Genomic DNA, 14,994 nt, shown 5'->3' on the forward strand with positions numbered 1-14,994 from the left:
ACTTTTTCAAGCAGAGCAGTTTTATTCTTCTTTCCTTACCATCAAGTCAAATATTTGAAGTGAGTTTCAATGAAATCTTTGCATAAAGTTTATTGGCTTCCATTTAGTCATCTTGGAATGCTTTGAATTTATCACAAGCCCTATGATAGCAGGTAACACAAGATATCCTTAGTGGTTTCTGACATTTCAACCAAAATCCGGAAATTCAAATAGACTTCAAATTTCAGTTACGATGAATTCTATGAAGCTTTAAGGGACTGCTTCATTTTCATTTCCTGGCTGAGGTGGAAACTTTTTTATATATATTGCACCTGGGAATTCCCTCAACCCTTGCACTAAATACTTAAATATAACAGTAGGCATTTTAGCAGATCTGCCAGGTCTGCACTTGGTGTTTTAAAAAAATCATAAATTCTTATCTTTTTTTCATTGCCACGTTAGTACTAATTTGTAAAACAAATGCTTATGGCATTGCTTTATGACAAAACTTTGCTAAGGATGCAGATGAACAAGGCTAAATTTATTGTTCAAAATATTTGGTAGTGTTGTATTCATGGCATCAATATTGGTGAAGTATGTATGCTGTCTATGAAAGCAGTAGCACCTTTGGCATGAAGAAACACAACTAAAAGAGCATGTGTTAAGAGTACGTAGTGTTGATCTAGTCTCTTTAACAAACATTTAAATCAGATTTAAGTGGTTTTCATTTAATACTTCACATTAAGAACTCTATGCTAGATGCTCTCTGAATGGTCTGTACTTAGCTGGGGGGCGGGGAGGTGGGGCAGCAAACCTTACTACTCTGAAAGATAGCATTAGTTTCATCATAGTACCAGAGTTTGCTTTTAGTGCTGTAAGTTTAGTGCTTACAGCTGATTCAGCACCACATGCATGTTCTGAAACATATCGTACTTCTGAGACTTGTCTAACTCCTAACAAGGTGGGATTATTTTGTTGAACTTGAAACTGGATTGACTGTCTCAACCAGTACAGACACTAGTCTGTTTATGTACGATGGAGAAATGGATACTTCTGGGATGTAACTAATGTTTATGTCCTAAGTTCATTGGACACTGTTTTCATCCTAAGATGACTGGCTCAGTTAACTTTCTACACCTAGTATGTTTTTGCAGTTGGAAAAAGATTAAGTGCATACGGAGATGATTACCTTAGGGATGCTGCTACTGGCTTTTTGCGGGTGTGTGTGAGTCTAGCGAAAACAAAGCTTGTGGAAACTTAGTGGAGTTGACTAGTAAGCCATTAAATGGGCTGAACTTCTGGTTAAAACTTGATAACTCTTTAAACCTTCCTTTTCAGGTGCTTCAAAATACTGAGTGCTAATGGAGAACCAAAGGTATTTAGACCTAGGGACCGTGATGATATTGTGAAAACCGTAATTGAGCCAATGGCTTCTGAAGGGCTCAGAACCATCTGCCTCGCATTCAGAGACTTCCCAGCAGGGGAACCTGAGCCAGAATGGGACAATGAAAATGATATTGTTACCGGTCTGACGTGCATTGCTGTTGTTGGGATAGAAGATCCTGTGAGACCTGAGGTAGGGTCACTGACTAAACTGCAGCGATTCTGTTACAACGGATCTTGATTCATGTTGTTGTTGGTCATGCAGCGAGTACAAGGAACTGAATTGCTATTGTGTGCCTTAAGCACAGTTGATAAATGAAAACCTAATTTCTTGGGGGGGGAAAGTTAATGGAGCTATAAAAGCAGATTAAAACTTCTTAATGTCACTTATGCTGTGTTACTGAAGCCGTGTACAAACTAATGACTTAAGGCGCTTACTGTGCAGGGTCTCAGTAGATGGAACAACTTGCCATTTTTTTTTACCTCTTGGAGTATTAGGAGTATTGTTTAGGATAATATTAGCCATTGTGCTTGTTGCCAGCTTCTCATGGGGAATGATGGAGAGGAGGGTTTGTCACCTGAGAACTGAGGTAAGGAGTCTGGCTTGTGGTTGAGGTCTGAGGAGGGCAGTATTTTTCAATAGTGAAAGCTTTTATGCCACATATAAGGAGAACTCCAGTCTGAGCTGCACTATCCACACTAAAAGTCATGGATGAAGTAGTGGAGTGTGAGCTGTAGTTTATTTCACATAATCATAAATGAAAAGCCAGTACTTAGTACCTTTGACTACTACAGCCTAATATGTCATGAGGATTTTTGTGGGTTTTTTGAATACTGCGCTGACTGCGCGCTGAATTCTCTCAGCGCCAGGAGGCACACAAGGCGCGAACATCGTTCTTCTACTTCGATCGGTCTGCGGCTGCGTGCCGTGCCGCTTCCCAAGAGTTCCAGCCTGCACCATTCCTCTCAACCTCCACCATCCAACGCCAGGTCGTTTTTGGGCGACCCCGCTTTCTTCTTCCCTCTGGAGTCCACCCAAGGGCCACAGCGCAGTCTTCTGTCGGGTTTTTCCTCAGGACATGACCGATCCAGTTCCATCTCCTCCTCCTCACTTCGTTACTGATATTCTCCATCCCTGTTTTTTTTGAAAGTTGATGCTCGTCGTTTCTGCAACTTTTTATTTTTTTTCCGGGAGGAGGTAGTTGGCCTCCTGCCCAACCCCCATGACTTGGAGGGCCAGTGGTTTTTCTGTCAGGGTGGCCTTCCCTTAGGCTGCACTGGTTCGCGGCACCTTCTTCAATTTTATCCGGTGCACCCTCCAGAGAGGGATCCCCTATCCACCACCCAGGGGACGCGCCTTCTAGCCGTGCTTTTGAATACTGCAGTATTTGAAAAATGAAGGGAGGGGGGAGGGGACATGACAAAGCCCCTTTGGCAGAATTGCCTGTGTTTTTCAGGAAAAGAATTGTGGTAAGCTACTTAATTTTTTTAAATGTTCCATAACAACAGTCTTGATTTTAAAATAAGAGTTATCCTGGATTGAGCCAAAAACATTCTTTTCATTTGCATGTCTAGATTTATTCAACTAATGTGCAGTCTCTGAGCCTGTGTTTGTTTGTTTTTATTGCTTACAGGTACCTGATGCAATAAAAAAGTGTCAACGTGCAGGCATAACTGTACGTATGGTCACTGGTGATAACATTAACACTGCTCGTGCTATTGCATTAAAATGTGGTATTCTGAATCCTGGTGAAGACTTCCTGTGTTTAGAGGGCAAAGACTTTAACAGGAGAATACGCAATGAAAAAGGAGAGGTAAGCATACTGATTATGTAAAGCAGATCAGAAGATATTCTAAGTCTCCTAACTGTAAAATATAACCAATGCTCTTTTTGCAGATAGAGCAAGAGCGAATAGATAAAATTTGGCCAAAGCTTCGAGTTCTTGCAAGATCTTCTCCCACTGACAAACACACTCTAGTAAAAGGTAAGTAAAAGCTATCTGAGCTTCTAAGTAAAGCTAGATTTTTTTTTTTTCCCTGCTTCTAGAAAAAAAAATCTAGGACTGAGCATCTAGGACTGAGCAGTGGGGAAATGCCTATCAGGGTGTCTTCATTTGCCAACTGGTTTTTTGTTTTGGTTTTTTTTTTCCCTGCTTGAGAAATGGACCCAACTAGAACTCTGTGATTTTTTTTTTTTTTTTCTTTTTTTTAATGACTCTGAGGAAGGCAAAAACTGGGTTTCTCTTTCAGGTTTAATCTCTGCTGTGTTGTCAATTTTGAACTGTAACACTGAGATGTCATTTTATTTTAGGTATAATTGACAGCACTGTCTTTGAACAGAGGCAAGTTGTAGCAGTAACTGGTGACGGTACCAATGATGGTCCAGCTTTGAAGAAGGCAGATGTTGGATTTGCTATGGTATGATTTTTTTTTATTTTTAATCTTCAGTATTTTGGAGACCTATTTTGATAAAATAACTTATCAAATCACTTGGAGATTAAACAACCTTGCTTGTTTCATGAGCCTGATATACAACTAAGATAACAGAGTCAACATCTCTCACACTTCATACTAATTACTTTTTCCTCCTCCCTCAGTCTTCCAACTTAACCATGTTTTTATTTGATGGAAAATGTCCTTATGGCATTTGCCATTGAATAAAACTTAAAAAATACAGATCCCCAGTCACTTGCAAATCAAAACCTTTTTACACAAAAACTTGTTGCAAAAAATGTAGGAATAGAATTACAGATACTAAAGATTTCTGAAATGAGATCTGTTCAACATAAGGCAAAATGACTTTAGGTGGTAAATAGCATACTATGTTGACTTTGAGTAAAGCTTATACACAATATAGAATGAGCTTATTCATCTGTTTTCCATGAAATGATGCATAGGAAGAGGGAGACTCTAATGAGAGAGACTGCCAGTTGATGTTTAAAATGGCTTCGAAGGCTATACTAAGAGACATCTCTAGTACAACTGAAGTAACAGCATTTTATGACAATCTAGGATCTGCATTTGTCTGGATGGTTCCTTAGATTACTTGGCTTTCTCAATTAAAATTCTCAATTATCCTTTCAAATGGTAGCCAAACCAAGTCTTGGCTTTAAGTGCTAATACTAGATAGACTCATGCCTTATGTGTGTCGGCTTCAGCTTTTTTCTGTCTCTTTCAAAACATTGTACGATAGACTCCTCAAGCTTCCTCTTGCCTCAATATTCCTCCTCAGTCTTAAAGGTACAGTTTGGTGCTAGTAGATCACTTTAGTCTTTAAAAAGTCATTAATAAGCATTTGAAGGAAAAAAAAAAGACCACCACACTCCTCCTACACCACATGCAGATACACTGACTCAGATGCTAATCTTGAAGGAAAAAATGGGAAGAGGAAGAGCTTTTGTGTCATTTTCAAGGAGCATTTTTCAAAAGCATAACTTACAAATTTGACAGCTACACATGAAATGTTCACTAGACTGTAACAGTATTGTTTTAACGGGTATCTGTTTTCTGCTGTTGTATAGTTGCTATAGTTGGCACTGTCAGGGGCAGATTTTTTTCATCTTCCAGAACTTAAATGTTTCCTGCAGTTGCTGTCTTATGTTCATCTGTGTAAGAAACGAATTTCTCTAACTTCTTATCTAAATAGCACTTAAAATATACCATCTACTATATGATATTTAACGGTACCTTTTAAGGTGTACACATAGCTGTGCAGGTGACTCATGTCCTTGGCCAAATAATGTATCAAGAATAAGGATCATAAAATTTGCTATTGAGTTAGTGTTTTTGAAATGCTGAAAGCAAAATAAATATCCTTGAAGTAGGTATTACATAGAACTCAGCTTAACTGTTTTGATACTGTAGGAGACTACAGGTGCTTAAAACTTAAGAATGTCATATTGCATTGCAATGTCATATGCAGTGATATTGCATATTCTACTGTTTGCCAATGCTCTTCTGGAAAAGGTTTTTGATAATGTGTATCATTCTACTGTGTTATGAACACATGCATTGCCCTGCTGCTGGAATCCATGTAGCAAACTTGTTAGGACATAGACTAAACTGTAGTACTGCACCATCTGGTGGCCTTTAACTTGAACAGGGATCAGTAATATCTCTTTGGGAGAATTTACACAGTGTCTTTATTGTCAACTTGAGGATTTTTATTAAGGTCTTTAAAATAAAGACAAGATTACCCTTTTTTTGTTTACATTTTCCCATGCTTAAGTAGAACTTGCAAGCAGAATTTGATTCAGTAGAACAGAAGAGTCCTTCAGACATGGTGCATCAAAGTGAATACTAACAAAGAACGTAATAATAGCTTCTATTACATAATTCAGTGCATCCTGTTATATTTCATAGTGTTTTTCTTTTTCTACCAGGGTATTGCTGGAACAGACGTAGCTAAAGAAGCTTCTGATATTATCCTTACAGACGACAACTTCACAAGTATTGTTAAAGCAGTTATGTGGGGACGAAATGTGTATGACAGCATCTCCAAATTTCTTCAGTTCCAGCTTACTGTCAATGTAGTAGCAGTAATTGTTGCTTTTACAGGAGCATGCATAACACAAGTACGTACTGGTGGTGGATTGTTTCTGCTAATAAAGGTTGAAAATGTAATGACGGATTAACTCTTGAATTCAAACTTTCAGTTAAATACTAGTCCGAAGAACATAATGCTCTTCGAAACATGCCCATGTTGTATAATAAATCCCTTTAATGGCTGCAATTTCTTCACTTATATTGGAGGGTTTATGTGTCTATCTTTATAGGATTCTCCGCTTAAAGCTGTGCAGATGCTGTGGGTAAATCTCATAATGGACACATTAGCTTCTCTTGCCCTGGCAACAGAACCACCCACTGAAGCTCTTCTGTTGCGAAAGCCTTATGGTAGAAACAAACCTTTGATTTCTCGTACAATGATGAAGAACATCTTGGGTCATGCATTCTACCAACTCGTAGTGGTCTTCACACTCTTGTTTGCTGGTAAGAATACCGAGGCTTTACAAATTTATTTTAAAAGTTGTACAGAGATGTGATCTTAAAACTAATTTTTTTGTTGTAGTGTGTGTGTGTAAATACACCAATTAAGCTGCTGATAAATGCCTTTTATACACAGGTGAGAAAATTTTTGATATCGATAGTGGAAGAAATGCACCTCTGCATGCTCCTCCTTCAGAGCACTATACTATTGTATTTAATACATTTGTGATGATGCAGCTTTTTAATGAAATTAACGCCCGAAAAATTCATGGTGAAAGAAACGTTTTTGAAGGAATCTTTAACAACGCTATCTTCTGTTCTATTGTTCTGGGGACATTTGTTGTGCAGGTAAGTAAATTCTTGCAGGGCAGGGGAGAAATGCACTTAGTACACTGATGTACTTGCTTACCCTGGAAATGTTAATCAACCAGTGCCAGGCATTTCATTTCTGCAATGTGAAAAACCTTCAGTGTGAAACACGCTATAAATCACTTGGAAGTGCTGCTTGACAGGGTTTTCAGGTAAGACCTCTTTGAAATTGGTAAAATTGGAATGTAGAAGTACTTGTATTTACCTGATGAATTTTCTAGTCCTTCAATTTGATCTTAGTGTTCTAGTCTCTTGACAAAATGTGAAGAAGATATGTTCCCCCTGCTCCCTGCCCCAGTCAGAACTCTTCCTCATAGTGTCTGCCTGTGCATCTGAACAAGAGCCCATTTAAACAATTATAGAAAAGTTACAACTTCTCATATCTTTTTAATGAGATTAAGACATGAATAAGCTTTAGAAACTTAAGTATCGTTTTTTATCTCCCTGAGTCAGAAATCAGTTTGTATGTAAAATATCTGTATTGGTACATATTTTACAGTTATCTGTATAGATGCTGCTGGTTTAGGTGAAAACCACTGATGCCTAGGGACCTTCTGTTGGTGCATCTAGGCAGAATTGTAAAAGCTAGTTAACTCAGTATGTGCTAACAAATGAAATTATCTGAAATTGATTGGGTTAACACGCTGGTGTGGAGAAACACCAAGTCAAAATTAAATCTAAAGAAAATAGTTTACAAGAAATAGTTACACCTTCTAAATGTCCTTAACTTTTTTAGTTCGTCAGAAGAAATAACCAACAAATCAGTATATTACTTTTTTTCAGAACTCTTTTTCATTTTGACTTAAGTCTGAAATAATTTAAGATATAACCTACGCCTTAAGCTTCTCTTTAGACTTGGCATTACATGAAGCTTACCAGATTCATAGTGGTTCAAGCAATGCAAATGTACGCACCTCTGCTTCACGTAAAGTTAGTTCACTTATTCTCCCAGGTTTAGATTTTTTTTTTTTAGAGGATGCTTCTTCAGAAGCTACTCTTATTTTTAGGGTTGCATATGCAGCAGACTGACTGTTGTGCAACAAAGTCAAATCTGTAGAAATTACTCCTGACTGCAATTGTGTTCCCTTATAAGCTTGGCAGACTGAATGCCTTCCCAAATAAGTAACTCCAGAGTTGTCGTCTCAGTGTTTTATTCTGTGTTGATAAAAGAAGATACTCTTGGGCTTTTCAGCTGTCAGGTGTCCTACTTAATGGTCAATACTGTCTCCTTTTCACGCCTGCCCTGCTACTTGAATTGTTGATTCTCCAGGGCAGACTTTCATGCATATAATTCCTATGCAGAGGGATACCTTGCTCATTAGGTCCTGTACAGCTTGTTGTAATAGGTAAGTCAGTAGGAGCTCATTTAATTTAGCTTTTGAGATCTCTGCCCCCTCCCCCCAAGACTTAGTACATAGATGTCATACCGTGATGATTTAAAGTCTGACATTTAACACTGATGGGATACATAGTAATATTCTGTTGAATTATTTCTGAAATGTTTTGTCTTGTGGATCTACAACTTCTATTAATAGGAGTTCGTTAATCAGCTTGGTTCTGAGATGGGTGTTCATATGAGAAATAATCACTGTAAATTTGTAGCATCAAATACATGCTGTAATTGTGAAATGAAGGGAAAGAACTGCAAGCAAAATGAAGTAGTCAACAGGTTTTTGTGAGTGTGACATTTGAAGAATAAATACTGCAATACTGAAAAGCATAAGAAGATGGCTTAGGTTTGGAAACTTGCTCAAACTGCTGAGACAGTGGAAGTGTATGCTTAATAAGATGGGAAATCCTATGTTCTAATGCAGAGTTGTCTGTAGTGATCTTGAAGCATTAGGAAGTTTTCTAGTAACGGATCACTGATGCATGTTGTTTAATGATGTTGCTCTTCACAGATAATTATTGTGCAGTTTGGTGGGAAGCCTTTCAGTTGCTCAGAACTCTCAATTGAACAGTGGCTGTGGTCCATTTTCCTGGGCATGGGAACACTACTCTGGGGCCAGGTAAACTAGCTTTTTCAAAATGCCAAATATCTACTCACATTAGAATTCTTTACATGGAAGATACAAATACACTATCTTTAGCATTCAGATCTTTCAAGTGGACTATATGAATATATGGAGATTTAACAGTCAATACAGACTATAATTGACTAGTTCAATAGCTAGAAAGTCCTTAGTTAGATATTCCTTACTCTGACTTGGTCAATTAGTTACATTTTATAACTAGATGCTATGGCTGATTTATGTTTAGTAACTTTTAACTAGAAGCAGCTGTAGTTACCTTTTAAATATGAAATTACATCTTTAGCCAGACAATTATTAGAAGAAGTTCTGTAAGAATACAGATGCAATGAACATGTTAATGTTGAAATATATTTAACTTAGTGTTGAATGGTTTTCTTTAAAAATCAGAGTTGTTAAACTTGCTAGTATTTTCTTGATTTAAAAACTTTCTGGAGTAGCAAGAAATGCAGCAAAACTCAAAACAACTTTCTCTTTAATCTTAATTTGCAGAATTATGAAATAATTGGAAAGTTCTCCCACCTATTAAGCTATTGTATTTTGATTTTTTTATTTGCCCTGCCCCAGGGTTTCATTATTATTGCATGCACAACAGTGCTTGTAAGCAGCAAGCTTATTTACATGAAACTTTAGAGCTATGGAGTTTTCCATTATTTAATGACATAGTTGTCTAAACTTTTCATACCACATGAAGAGTTTTCCATTACAGTTTCTTTCCTTCCATTTTGTAACAGATACTTCAGGTTTCAGTATAAAATTGGTAAGGTGAATTTTAGTTGCGAATACGTCATAGATGCATATTCTAAAAGTGGGTATAAGCTTTTTAATGAGGTTCTCTGGAAAATGAATTATTTAAAAAAATCAAATAGAGTCACTCTGAGGTTTAAAAGTAGCCTAGAAGAGAATCGAGATGGCTTGAAATACCTTTGACCCAAAGTGTCTTGCAAGGGCAAAGCTTCTGTGCTGCAGTTCATGCTGCTCTAGCATCTCATTAAAGTCAAAGAGCTTTTGACTTTTTGAGAATAGTAGAAACTGAAATGTGATCTGGGAGCATTCATAGTAGCAATTTCAGCATAAAGGGCTGTTTATCTTGCTTTTGGAGCAGTCTTTTTCCTCTGCAGCTGTTGAAATGGTCTTCTAGGTTTGTGATGATCAAGGAAAGCAGTCTTGGAACTGATCTGGATCTGCTAGATGGGACGTATCAAAAGATGACTCCCCTTAACCACATAGTTCACCAGAATAGCCCTGAAGGTGGGGATGAAAAGGAAAGCTGGAACAGCCATATGTAGCTTTTGTTTAGTTTAAGATAGATGAACTAGTGTACACCAAGTAGCAAAGCAACAGTTTGGGATAAAGGTTTTGGAAACATCACTCACCTTGCAAATGGATTGATACCTTCCTGGTCACAAAAGAAAGCATGTCTGTTCTGTGTTTCTGAATTAACTGTGGCTGCTTTAATTAAATGATGTAGTTCTCACTTGAGGTAACACATCATGCTCATCAAACTGGTGGAGCTCTGAAAGCTCTAGATACAAGCACAATCTACAGAATTAATGGCTCTTCTAGCTTCAGTACTGCTCCTTCCTGGCACAGTCAAGTAACGTTAAAGTGGAATTCTTTGTCCCTAGCAAGGATGTTTTGTTTTCTAGGGTTGTAGGCCAAGTTTAATTTCACACCTCAGTTGAGGTGGTAAGGATATTCACAGCTTTGCAGCTATTCAGCTGGAGTGATTGCTCTACGTTGATGCACTCATCCCATTTACATAATTTGGTTTTTCACATTTGCTGATTGTACGCAGGGTATTATGTTAAGCCTTAAGCCTGGTATTACGTTTATTATTAAAAAAAAAAAAAAAAAGGAATAATCCTGATTTATATTCTTCATTCACTGTTAGTTGATTTCAACAATTCCAACCAGCCGTCTGAAATTCCTTAAAGAAGCTGGTCATGGAACACAGAAGGAAGAGATTCCTGAAGAAGAACTAGCAGAAGATGTAGAGGAAATCGATCATGCTGAGAGAGAATTACGTCGTGGTCAGATCTTGTGGTTTAGGGGCCTAAACAGGATACAAACTCAGGTATGGTATTGAAAAAGGTAGGACGCAGTGGATGTTATGAGGGAAATCTCTCTTCTTCATCTCCAGTCCTTTGACTAAGGTGGCAGTTCTAACTGGTGTGACTGAGACTGTCAAAAGGGGGTATGGATGGATGTGTAATCCCTCAGGGTCCTCTGTTTTCTTCAGCTCTAAATGCAACTCTTGGCTGTGTATCTGCTCTATAAAAAAAAAAAAGTGCCTTTTTTCTTTACTTTTTATGTGTTATAGATGGGATGGTCCTTTCTCTTGTTCTCTCTCTCTCTCTCTTGCTGAGCAAGCTGTCACAATCTCTGATTCCTTGCAGATGGATGTAGTGAATGCTTTCCAGAGTGGAAGTACCATTCAGGGGGCTCTAAGGCGGCAACCCTCCATCGCCAGCCAGCACCATGATGTAACAAATATTTCTACCCCTACACATGTAGTGTTTTCCTCTACTACTGCTTCTACTACTGTGGGGTGTGAGTGTGTGTTCCTAAAGTGCATGAAATTAACATTTCCTAATTCACGTACCTAACGTTTCTCATTTTCTCCTTAGTACTTAAAACCATCGTTCAGGCTTTTATAGAGCTCTTCCACAAAGTGGAGTCCTCAAGACTTTTTTTTCTTAGAGGGCTGAGAACAGGTGGAACAGTTTCAACAAAAGACTTTAATGTGAAAGCTGTGAGCCTGCACATCCTGTGCCTTCATCCATTCGTGTACAGAGGGATGTTTAAGATAAAGTGGGAAGACTGTTGTAAATTTTCGAGTATATGCCTCTTAGGGTGACTTACATTGAATAAATGAATTAACTGTATAATCATGGACCCAGGTCAACAAAAACAGATGTCTTACACTGCAGCATGAATGATACTTAAGGTGAACAAGCTGATGGGAAAGCAAATGGTATGTTAAAAATATGAATGTAGTTAGAACATGGAGCACTAAATGCGTTTTCTTTGTAGCCTGTAAGGAACTTCTGAATCTCTGCTTTTGTTGGACCTTTTTTACTGAATAACACAACTTTCTCAACATCAGGATTCAGGTGGCGAAACAAAGGCTTCTAAAATGCGTACAAGTCAGAAGAAACATTTAATTAGCTAATATAAAAAGGAAAAAAAGGTTTAAGCATTGAATGGCGAAACTTTCTTTCAAATCTGAAGGGTTTTTTTTCCTCTCTAGGTTCTTCCGGCCGCAGTTCATAAGCCGTCAGTGAAAGTAAAGTTTGTCTCACCTTAATTCTGCCCTCTGGATATTGTGCTCTAAGTGGCATTTCAATTTCAGCCTTCCTCTCTGTAGAGGCTAGAGACTTAATTACTCATGTATGTAGGCTTAAACTCTGGAGCCTGAAGATGCTTAACAGATGTAGTTGAATACTGATAGCTAATATCTATTGTTGAAAGAGTTTTCCATCTTAATTACATATTACATGTTTAATTTCCTTCTCTAACTTCCTAGAAACTGGTTAAATAATTGTTTTCTAAAATAAGTCTGAGAGGGCTTCTTCCCTCCCCCTCCCCCCCTGTTTTTTAAACTTTCAGATTACCAGATGGATGAAGACCCTTAATTTCAGGTGCTGTCTTAAATGAAATGTTCTCTTCTGATTTTTTTTCTTTTTTTGGCTTGGCCATAATTCCTGTGTGAGCTTGCACAAATATTTACCTCTGTACTCGTTCTCCATTGGCGAGACAGGTATTTCCTTACCTTGCAGTAGTATTGAGAAGCTCAGCTCACAAATTCACATGCCTCAAGAACACGAAATAAAAAGTAGATTTAACAGTAAGGATGCACAGGATTGCATCTCCTAGTTAAAATGCTAATTAGTAACCTGTATCCCTAACTACACTCAAGAACATTAATTAGACATTCAGAATTCTCTAGAGAGCAACTTCATGCCATGCTGCCATTTGAGCAGAATCTAATGGACACTGCAGCATCTCATTACATCAAATGACCAATGCAGATACGGAGCTACAATAGCAGAGAACTAGTTTTTAATCCTCACTTAGTAGTACAGCCCTCTGCTACACCCTCCAGGAGAACAACTTTTGATAACTAATATGTATTAATAGGAAGTAGATGTGTTATTTTATCGTGTCTCTCTTTCAGAGCTGTTTGTTGGAAAATAGTGCAGCTGTTCCTATGAAGTGAGGTTGCAACTCTTAAGCAGCCATCTGGCTAGGAGGATTTGGAGTGCTTACTGCATTCCTTGCTATTCTGGTACTAATATGAGGAAGGCCTGATGACAGTATAAATTACACATAACAAATTGTCTTGTTTGCTCCTCACTTATGCAATTTATTTATAGTTACCTCTCTGGTCTAATTATCTTGAGTAGTTGAAAAGAAAGCCTTCAAAACACTAGATTTTCCCTTTTTAAGTATAACTTAAAATGCTGATAGTCTGATTTCTGCCTTCATGACTGGACTCTGAGGGTCCTGGGTTCAGTGGAGTGTCTAGACCACTTGATTAGTATGCATTCTGCATGGGAATCAAGCCTTTATTGTGGGTATGCTTATATTCCCATGATAATTACCGCTGTCTGGTTAAGCCAAAAATTGTTTTCCATTACTGCTTATGTTCTAACTTACCATCTGTAAGCAATGAAAAACCAGTCCCACGAGGCAGTCATATTTCATTTTGCCACATAAATCAGTGGCACAGTGGGATGCAACATGCCAAATAAAGGCATTGCAAACTTTCAGTCTGGCATTGTCACCACTGATTTTCTTGGTAAGTGCCAAGACAGTTTATGCAGCTTGCTGGATTTGTTTAAAGCTCATGTAACATGCCAACTCCTTAACAGAGCACTCAATTTTTTCATGTGCTGAACAGTAAAGTACTAGCTGCTTTTGTAATCTTTTACTTCTCAAGCACATTCACACTATTCCCTGTCCTCCCTTTATTGGTGGTTATGTCCTCCCCCTTGTGTGCCCATCCCCCCGCCCCGCACCATGGTTTCCATGGTTAATGGGGCTCAGCCATGTACCTGTAGTATAAAAATGGGGACATGATAGCTTTTGAGTAAAATTCTTTGTGCAAGTGCTCTGAGGGGGTAGGGGAACAATGCTATTTCTGGAGCTCAAAGAACACAGTCAGGACCGAAGACTTTATCATGTGCAGTGATTCTGTGGTAACAAATTTGATAATGTCAGTCTGACCTTGGTGCCAGGGAAGGTTATGGAGCAGATCATCATGAGTGCCATCACATGGCATGTACAGGACAACCAGGGGACCAGGCCCAGTCTGCATCTGTTTATGAAAGGCAAGTCCCGCTTAAAGAACCTGATCTCCTTCTGTGACAAGGTGACCCACTTAGTAGATGAGGGAAAGGCTGTGGATGTTGTCTACCTGGGTGTTAGTAAGGCCTTTGACACCATTTCCCACAGCATTCTCCTGGAGAAGCTGGCTGCTCATGGCTTGGATGGGCATATGCTTTGCTGGGTAAAAAAACTGGCTGGATGGCTGGGCCCAAAGAGTTGTGGTGAATGGAGTTAAATGCAGTTGGTGGCCAGTCACAAGTGGTGTTCTCCAGGGCTCAGTATTGGGGCCAGTCTTGTTTGATATCTTTATCAATGATGTAGACGAGGGGATTGAGTGCATCCTCAGTAAGTCTGCAGATGACACCAAGCTGGGCAGGAGTGTTGATCTGCTGGAGGCTAGGAAGGCTCTACAAAGGGATCTGGACAGGCTGGATTGATGGGCTGAGGCCAACTGTATGAGGTTCAACAAGGCTCAGTGCCAGGTCCTGCACTTGGGTCACAACAACCCCATGCAACGCTACAGGCTTGGGGAAGACTGGCTGGAGAGCTGCCCGGTGGAAAAGGAGCTAGGCGTGTTGGTTGACAGCCCGCTGAATATGAGCTGACAGTGTGCTCAGGTGGCCAAGAAGGCCAATGGCATCCTGGCTTGTGTCAGGAATAGTGTGGCCAGCAGGACTAGGGAAGTGATCGTCCCCCTGTACTTGGCACTGGTGAGGCTGCACCTCGAATACTGTGTTCAGTTTTGGGCCCCTCACTCCAAGAAAGACATCGAGGTGCTGGAGTGTGTCCAAATAAGAGCAACAAAGCTGGTGAAGGGTCTAGAGCACAAGTCTTATGAGGAGCAGCTGAGGGAACTGGGGTTGTTTAGTCTGCAGAAAAGGAGGCTGAGGGGGGACCTTATCCCTCTCTACAA

The 14,994-nt window shown here is 39.1% G+C and overlaps 1 protein-coding gene across 2 annotated transcripts in view; it reads left to right on the forward strand.

The window, feature by feature from the left end:
- The window catches only part of ATP2B1 (ATPase plasma membrane Ca2+ transporting 1), a 66,802-nt gene that overhangs the window by 48,505 nt on the left and 3,303 nt on the right, over positions 1 to 14,994 (forward strand). For both annotated transcript variants that reach the window (XM_082309034.1, XM_082309033.1), the window contains exons 12-20: positions 1,318 to 1,555; positions 2,997 to 3,176; positions 3,260 to 3,347; positions 3,674 to 3,780; positions 5,745 to 5,936; positions 6,138 to 6,351; positions 6,485 to 6,696; positions 8,619 to 8,726; positions 10,642 to 10,824. In XM_082309034.1, the coding sequence (XP_082165160.1) occupies positions 1,318 to 1,555; positions 2,997 to 3,176; positions 3,260 to 3,347; positions 3,674 to 3,780; positions 5,745 to 5,936; positions 6,138 to 6,351; positions 6,485 to 6,696; positions 8,619 to 8,726; positions 10,642 to 10,824 (1,522 nt within the window). The remainder of the gene's footprint in view (positions 1 to 1,317; positions 1,556 to 2,996; positions 3,177 to 3,259; positions 3,348 to 3,673; positions 3,781 to 5,744; positions 5,937 to 6,137; positions 6,352 to 6,484; positions 6,697 to 8,618; positions 8,727 to 10,641; positions 10,825 to 14,994) is intronic.

This window comes from Platalea leucorodia (genome assembly GCF_965183815.1).
Source record: "Platalea leucorodia genome assembly, chromosome: 4".
Lineage (NCBI taxonomy): Eukaryota > Metazoa > Chordata > Aves > Pelecaniformes > Threskiornithidae > Platalea > Platalea leucorodia.